The sequence below is a fragment of the Vipera ursinii genome (genome assembly GCF_947247035.1).
Source record: "Vipera ursinii genome assembly, chromosome: 13".
Lineage (NCBI taxonomy): Eukaryota > Metazoa > Chordata > Lepidosauria > Squamata > Viperidae > Vipera > Vipera ursinii.
Window position 1 is genome coordinate 19,665,407 of NC_139526.1, and position 8,492 is coordinate 19,673,898.

Below are 8,492 nucleotides of genomic sequence, written 5' to 3' on the forward strand. Positions count from 1 at the left end.
CGGAAAGCGCTTTCCCTCCAAACTGCCCCGCGTTGCAAGGCAGAAGCAGGCTGGTCGGTCCCCGGGTGCCCTTTACCGGGCAAGGCCACGGTTACACGGAGGCCTCCTGCAAGCCAGCCGAGCGGCTGCGAGGGAGCTCTGGGGCTGCTGGGCCAGCCGCCCTTCTGGTCTCCCCTGGAGGTTGCCAGCTGCCCCTGCCTTTGTGTTCCCACAGGCTAAGGGCAAAATGTGCGCCCTGTCACTTACTTTTCTGCTTTTTAGCAACTCTTTTCTCCAGCCGGGATAAAGCATAATGGAAGCAGAATCAGGGTGATCTCTTATGTTGCCCTCATCTCCAAGAGACTCCTCCTGCCCAGTTCGTGGCCGAGACTATTCTGGAGCAAAGCAGCATGGCCTCATTGCCCAGGGAGTGTGAGGCCAAATGTGACCTTGGAAGCTCTCTGGGGAATTTGTTCAAACCTCAGGATGAGACTGCACTCAGCACAAGGTACACTTTATTTTTGCTCCTCAGGCCCAACCACCCCCCAACAGTCTGCTCCATTCAGAGAGAAACAAGTCCAGGAAAGCCAACAACCTTTCACAACTCCCCCAGTTGACAACGCCGCAATCTGACGTCTAGAGGGGAGGCTTCCTTCCTTCAATTGGAGCCACCAATGTGTCAATGCACCTTCAACGTGTGTCCATCTTCGGTTCCAAAGCTGCCAGACTCCTACCGCCCCATCATCTAGTTTCCAGTGGAACGTTTACCTAGAGCCAAAAGAAAGACACCTGTGACCTTCACAAAGACCGTGGACAGATCTAGATCTCTCAATAGCCAAGCCAGGACTCTGGTGCCCCCAGCCCCAATAGTCACTTTTAAGGCTCCAGATCTGCTGCAATGATTTAGGGAGGCTCACAGATGCCAGAACTGAGAATGTTTAGCTAAATACAAGCTCTTCTGCAATGATACCTGGAGTCTTTTGTATAATACCAAGGGATGAAAACTGCAGCTACTAATGCCCGCTCCTCTGGTTCTTATATTTGTTTTTCTGTGCAGCTGCTGCCCTATGAATGCTGGGAGCCCCTGGAAGTAAGGTGAAGCAGCTGGGGGGGAGGGGGTTTGCAAGAAAGGACCCAGAGGCAATAGGGTCTCTGTCCAGCCATCAGCAATGAGTATGTCAGCTCCCAAGAGGTCTTCCTACAGCTTCATCCTCCCTCCCTCCACTGTTTCTGCAAACGGCGAACACAAGAGACCTGTGCATGGTAAGATCACAAGAGGCTTCCTACCTCTGGTGCAGTTAATCAGAAGCTAAACATTTTCTTAAGTTTAGCTAGGAATCCCTCTGTGCCGTCCCCTGCCTCAGGCCTCTCCTCGCCTGCCCCTGATCTAGTCGTGCCCCTGCCACCTAGACACAAATAGCAGAGAGCTTGGTCAATACACATTGTGAGAAGGATCCCTGTCCACCTAGGGCAATTTCCCAGCCTCAGGAGCGGCCAGGTGTGTGTGTGTGTGCTGATGAAGCTGAAAAGTTGCCAGTTTCCCCTTTCTCAGGCCATCTTTGCCCAGGACCTGAGGAAAGTTCAAATGACAGGGAAATGGGACAAACTCTTTTCACCTAAACTTGTCTTTGGCGGAACATCCCTGTAGCACTTTCTGGGGTCTTCTCTTTCGCCTAGATTGCTCCTGTTGTGCTATATGACATTCCCTGCACACAGCAACTATTTTGGCTGTCTTCTCACTACAGCTTTATTTCTATCGCTTATCCTTTATCCTCTCTATTCGTTCACTGATTGCAAAACCATGAGTCCTTCATTTCAATACAAGGTATGCGTTCTAGCACACGTCAATGTTACAGAGAACATCCTCATATTAAGGGAAAGCACCCCCCTCTCCCTTGTAGACTTGCTAAAGTGCTCTGAATGTCTTGGTGAGCAAACAACACGAGCCCTGAATCGGTGGAAAGACAAGAATGCTCATGAAATGGAAGTCAATTGCATCTTGAAGGTCACCACAGGGCAAGGAAAGCTCTACAGGAAGGCCAAAAACTGCTTTCAATTGGGGGATTTGTTCCCACTGCCAAGCCATCAGCCGGCCATGCTGCCAACTCATCTACTGCACTAATTCAGCTTCAGAAGTCAGTAAAGTTCAGTGTACAGTGGAAGCCCAGAAAATTGAGCAAAGCACAGTGGGTAACCCCATTAGGCAAACACGCGTAATAATAGCCTTTTCCTGCCTAAGGAAAAATGGTGACACCGTCTGAGTAGACGTTTGTAATTCCACTGTGGTCGACATCATCCAAGGCCATAGGTTACACCACCAAACAGAGCCAGCAGTTCAACTATAACCAAAGATGACCTGCCAGCCCCGAGGTGCAGCCAAGATCTGACAGCTGCACAGCTCACCAGTGGTTGTGCTGGCGATGCCATTCACAGACCCTTCTACGTCCGTTTCATCTTCTGCATAGCTCAACATCAGGGCTCGCTGGCGATCAGTCAGCCTCCTGCAGGAGGGAAGAAAGACGGTGCAATAAGGCAGGTCAACGGAGGGCTCTGGAGGAAAGCCAGACTCTCTGGGCACGGAGATCTTGCAAAAGCAACAGGCTGACCCTTCCCCCTGCCTCAAAGGCCCCTCTTCATGCTACCAATTACCTCTTCTACCCTGTGCCTCCAAAATGCCCAGCCTTCTCACTTACTTGGGAACTTTGACCTTGATATGAATGTAGTGGTCTCCATAACCGTAGCTGTTCACCCTGGGAATCCCCTTTCCACTCATCCGAATCTTCTGGTCAGCCTGGATGCCAGGGGGGATCTAGGAAAGGACAGAGAAGATTAAAGCTTTTCAGATGTTTTTCACTCAATGCTTCTGAACTCCTACTGTGTCTCATAAATGTGAGAACCATTCGCTGTTACCAATGCACTCATGGGAGTGAATGTTCTAAGAGGGCGGGGCTGATTTCACAACAGAACATCACAGAAAATGCCCATTTTCTCCTGAAGCAAAATGAGGGAAAGTGAAAATACCAGCGGAGCAGCAAATGACCGCAGCCGCTGCAGAACAGAAGCGCCAATCTGATCCTTTCCATGCAAAACCACAGAGCCCTTCCATAGGAAATACATGTGGTTTTCTTTGCAAAAGGGTAACATCCCCTTCATGTTTTCGTGGGTCTGTAATCTCAGGACAGATGAGCCGATTCACTTGTTCTGCACATGTGGCGAGGGACGTACCATAACGTTGATTGTCTCATAGAGGCCGGGCGACCTCGCTGTCCCTCCAAGAACAGCTTGTGCTATGGAGATGAAGACGTCAGAGTGGATATCAGCACCATCTCTCCGGAACACGGGGCTTTTTTGAACCTGGAACCAGGGATAGTTCAAGGACTCAGCAAGTACAGGTGGCCAACTGGTTTTAAGCATGACATGACATGGCAAAGCTGCAGGTCAGTACGCACCCTGAAGGTAATGAAAATTTCTTTCCTTCCAACAGGCATCCGAACGGTCTGCCCGTCCTCCACACCTAAAGCCAAATAAAGGCACTCGCGGTTACATTTTGCCCAGCGCTTCACTTTCTCTTCCTCTCTCGTGGCAACTCTGATTTGGAGGCTGAAGACTTTAGGATCGTGTTCTGTTTGGAACAGCCTGTCTCTGATTTCTGCAAGGACTGAGTTTCATCCCGGCTGTTTCACTTCAGAACAGTAGCCGTTATTCTGCCCTAGGAGCACTGGGTACAAACATACCTGCTGGGACTGGGACCATCACTGTCTTCTTCTGCTTGGTTTGGCCAGAGCCACGACAAATCACGCATGGGTTAGTTACAACTGAGCCTCGCCCACCGCACCGCCGACATGTCGAACGCATCACAAAGGGACCCGTGTTTATTGTCTCCTATCCAAAAGAAGACACAAGGAAAGGTGAAATGTCAGGAAATTTCATTTCTGTGTTGCAATGGCCTCCCGACATGCTCAGATGACAAGGAGCCCCGCCAAAGTCTCCAAGCAGGGAGTGAAAGGGCCGGGGGGGGGACGACAACCGGATGAGTGTCTGGCTGAAGAAGAAGGGAGAGCTGCATTTGGAGGGCTCAGGGACTCAGTCAGAAGTGTGGGGTGGAGAAGGAATGCAACTGATTCCTCTGCTGGATCCCAGAGCAGGCAGGGATCAAGAGAGGTTGGGAGGCTATTTGCAAGGAGGCAGCCTCGCCCTTCCTAATAGCTACACTGGCTGGCAGCTACTTAGCCCAGCATGTGGATCAAAGCATTTTCTGCTGTGGGTGTGTTTTGTCTTCATGACTCCTCCTGCTTCCAGACGTTGCCTTGACTCTGTGATTAGATTTTGCATCTCAGATTTCGGACTTGGACTTTGATTTCAAGTATTTTGCTCGGACTTTGGACTTGTATTTAGACATCAGACCTGGTGTGCGGACTTACGGATTTCTTCTTTGCCCTCGGACTTGAGGTTGTTCGGGGCTTAGACTCTCTGGGTTTTGTGTTTGTTTCCGTGTGAGGTGAGCCCTGGGGAATAATATTAGGGGCTTGTAAAGCCTTAATGAAGACTTCAAACCCTTGTGGATTGTGGGGAGAACAGGAGATGTGTTGATTTAAGTTGGACCCCGGTCAGCACGTCACATCAAGCCCCATAACCATCTGAATCAAGGAATTGGCTTTCTTCTTCTAAAGCACGGAGATGCCCAGGACCCTGCACCAAAGCTTGCTCATACCTGCCCTGCCCTGCACTTACTGTGCCAGTTCCATTGCAGTAGGAGCAGTGCACTACTCTGGTGCCCGGTTCATGCCCTCTGCCCTCACAACGCTGGCAGGTGTCATTGATCTGCACCACGATCTCCTTGTTGACGCCCTTGGCCGCCTGGCTGAAGGTCAGATCCATAATGTACTACAGAGAAGAAAATCCAGAGCGTGTTCCAAGGCAACATTCTGCATGTCGTACACAACAAAAGGGGGCATAGAAACCCATCGAGATTGAGAAAAAGAACTATGGCGCCTTTCAGAAAATTAACTCCATGCGTGATCAGTGAGAGGGCCATTTGGTGCATAATTAGTGCCTTAATTATGAGCTGGAAACTGGGGGATTTAAGTTGCAGTCCTGCCTTAGGCACAAAAACAGCTGGTGACTTTCAGCCAGCCCTTCTTTCTCAGCCCTAGGAAGGAGGCAAGGGCAAACCCCTTCTGAAAATCTTGCCAAGAAAACTGCAGGCAATCACCAGAAGTCAACACTTTTGGTATCAAAGGAAACCAACAAACCAAAAAAGACCAACATAATACAAATCAAATTTGCTAATCAAAATGAGCCAAAAATCAAATTTGTAATCTACTTCTTCATATTATTTTCTCTCGGAAGCCCATCTTTCTTAATATATTTCTGTATTATTGTTTCCACTTAAAATCTAAATATCAAAAGGATAAACTACTGAATTTGAATAAAAGCAATGAATTTGCCCATGAATTTGGGGAAAATCTGTAATTGTTAAATGCACCTTTTTTCTCCCTTAAAATACAGCAAAACCTTAATATGAGTAATCACTGAGGAGTGAATTTATCTGCTAATTCTGAATATCTAGTACTTACTAAAGATTCATCATTTGCATCAGATTTCTTATGCAGATGTTAAAACAGGAGTAGTAAAAGTCCCAAGGGACTGCACACCAGTGATCTGGGCTGCAATTCATCTTTACCTCCTGGGGCTGGTCAAAGATGGTGCTAAAGTCTCCAAAAGGGGACTGCGAGAACTCCCCAAAGATCTTCCTGAACAGCTCCTCAGGGTCAATAGTTGGGCCAGCGTGCCTGTACTGCTGCCCGGAACCTGCTGAGCCAGAGCCAAAACCAAAGTCCGCTGTGCCGTAAGTGTCATACTGTTTCCGCTTTACTTCATCTCCCAAGACCTGCCAATGATACAAGGGCTCAGTCATCCAGGGGGCCACATTGGTGGAGCCCCGGTTCCCAAGTCATGGAGCCTAAAAGTGAGAGTAAGCATGCTACCTCATAGGCCTCGGCCAATTGAGAAAACTTCTCCTTTGCTTTGGGGTCATCCTTATTAGTGTCAGGATGATACTTCTTGGCAAGCTAAACAAAGAAACAAAAACACAAAAGTAAAAATCATAGACAAAAGATTGCCATTCCTGTGTTTGTGTGTTGAGAATTCATGCAACAAATTTTAAATCAGCTATATTGAACTGTTAAAATAGTTTTTATATGTCTCCTGTGGTTTTTTGCCTATATAATATTTTAGGTAAGAAAAAAATTATTCCATTTGTACCACAGATCATAATCATGTATACTGAGCACACCATCAGAAACACCATTAGAAGTAATGGTCTTGAAAAAGCTGAATTAAAGAAAAGAGGATTTAAAGGAACGGGGTGGCCTTCAGTAGCCACAGAACACAACAGCAGCCTTGCTGGATCAGACCTACAGCTCTTCCTATTCCAGCAGTTTGCTCACAAGGAGGTAGTGAAATGTTCTGGGGATTATGTCCACATGCAAGGTCAGCCCCCTCCACCAACCGCCTCTCACATTGGGAATTCCAAGCAGCCATCAGCAGTGGCTACCCTTAGGTTTTCTCTCCCATCCTTTTGTTAGTCTGCTTTAAAAGCTCCCCAAAGCTTTCAGGGTTTTTTTTGTCCTCGCCTATTAGGGATCACCAGTATAACACCCCTAAAGGGGTATAATACAATCCAAAGATGTATTAATGGAGAAGAAAAAAGAGGTGCCGTTAAAGAGGTGCAGAGCAAGATGCAGTTCTACTGGAGATGCTGGATTTCTCCAATGAGAAGAGCGTAGTTACCTAATCTTCATTATTAACATGAGATACCAAATATAAGGATTGGATTCTGAGACTCTGCTTTTAGTATAACTGTCAGAATGAAATACTTAGAAATCGGTCTGGGAATGTTAGAATAATCTAATATTACAGAATGGATTCCCCAAGCAGTAGTCTAGTCTTATGATGACATCTGTCACGAGAGGTTGCTGTTTATTTTAGCAATCCTTTGCTTTTGAGTACATGGAGTGAACAGAAATATAAAGGAAAACAGATTTTAAGCAATTACTACCCCAAATGCATTGGGGCAGGATTGAGAAGGTGGAAGACACAATGTCATTGCCAGTTCTAAAGTTGGAGAGGAAAAAGACTCATATGCAAGCTGGCTAGGTGAGGGCATTACATGCGTGGCATCCAGCCCAGCCAGTACTATTTGCCCCTTTATGGCAAGACACCGGCATCCCCTGTGAGAAGAGGCCGTGCCTGGTAATAGGCCTTCTTGATCTCCTTCTGGTTGGCGCTGCGAGACACTCCCAGTATCTGGTAATAATCCTCTTTGCTGCTGGTCGAGGAGCTGCTGTGAATCGAGGCTGCCCAGACGAGGGGAAGCGGTCGGATTCCTGCGCGAAGCGAAACAGAGGGTCAAGGCGTCTCCCGGCCTCGAGGGAAGGGTGGCGGAGGCGCAGAGGCAGCCGGGACGGGCGACCCCGCCGCAGATCGGATCCCCCCCCGCCGGCTGCATTTCTCCGCTCTCCGGGAAAGAGGCCCGCGCGCGGACAAGGATAATCGGCCGACTCCTCCGGAGGCCTCTCTCCGGGGTCGAGCACCACCCTGCCAGACCGGCAAGGGAGGGGGAAGAGGCAGCGCTCTGCTGGTTCTCAGAGGCGCGCTTGTCGTTCCCGGGCCTCTTACCGAAGCGGTTTCCCATCCGCGGTGCCATAGCCACGCGAGAGGCGACGGGGGCTACGTTCCGCCAGCGGGCCAGACGGAACACCAGCGCCAGGCGCCGCGGCTCTCCGCCGCCCGTCCGGCAGCTCCCGGCAGCGGTTGCCGTCTCCGCCAGCCAGCGCGAGATGCACCCGGCTGCCATTTTGGGTCGCTGAGCCGCACTGCGCCTGCGCTCCTCAGCCCGGCGAGCCGGGAGCCCGAGTGCGCAAGCGCACAGTTCCGTGGTAGGGGACGGCGTAGGCGACCTTTCTTAGAGGTCAACCCCGCCGACGCGAAGCTCGGGCTGCTCCCGGGTCTTAGCACCGCCCGCCCTCGGTCTAGGCGCGGGGATGGGCTTCTCGTCTCGAGGGCCAAGAGCGCGTGTCCGTCGCGACCGTCTGGATGCGGGCTCTGAGCCCCTGCCTGGCCCTCCCCGAGCAGGCGTGAAAGTCCCGCGAAGCGGAGCAGGGCCTTAGCCGGGCGCGCCCGTGTCCGCGGGAGCCCGGAGCGAGACCATTTGCCTTAAGCTCGGTTGGAGAGAGAGAGCGCGCCGCCGGTCCAAGCGGAGGGCACGCCCGAGACTAGGAGCCGGACAGGTCGAAGCTTCTCTCCTTCGGGCCCTGCTGGAGCGTGGAAATCCCGCTTCTCGAGCGCGATGCTACGACGCTCTGGACTGAGCTATAGTGGGGAAGGGGCACCATCGGGAGACCGGAAAGGCCAGCTGGGGACAGAGCCTAGCGGGGGAAACCCATTCCTGTGGCCGGCACGTAGAAAGTGGCGAGGAAGGCATCTTAGGGGGGCCCTCCTGGGCTCCAAGG

At 50.6% G+C, this 8,492-nt stretch overlaps 1 protein-coding gene across 3 annotated transcripts; it reads right to left on the minus strand.

Moving 5' to 3' along the window:
- Positions 1-477: 477 nt before the first annotated feature.
- DNAJA3 (DnaJ heat shock protein family (Hsp40) member A3) lies at positions 478-7,976 on the minus strand. 3 transcript variants are annotated; one of them, XM_083372561.1, is made up of 13 exons: positions 7,660-7,976; positions 7,231-7,367; positions 5,967-6,050; positions 5,663-5,869; positions 4,711-4,863; positions 4,401-4,484; positions 3,714-3,861; positions 3,429-3,493; positions 3,205-3,333; positions 2,673-2,788; positions 2,383-2,480; positions 1,267-1,385; positions 478-747 (listed from the first exon to the last, which is right to left on the minus strand). In XM_083372561.1, exons 1-12 carry the CDS (start codon positions 7,835-7,837, stop codon positions 1,282-1,284), a joined length of 1,503 nt encoding a protein of 500 aa, XP_083228687.1. In that variant the 5' UTR covers positions 7,838-7,976; the 3' UTR covers positions 478-747; positions 1,267-1,281. The 3 variants fall into 3 exon arrangements, with proteins under 3 accessions (XP_083228687.1, XP_083228688.1, XP_083228689.1); XM_083372562.1 differs by lacking the exon at positions 1,267-1,385 and having other exon boundaries at positions 7,660-7,973; XM_083372563.1 differs by lacking the exon at positions 4,401-4,484 and having other exon boundaries at positions 7,660-7,971.
- Between the last annotated feature and the right edge of the window lie 516 nt (positions 7,977-8,492).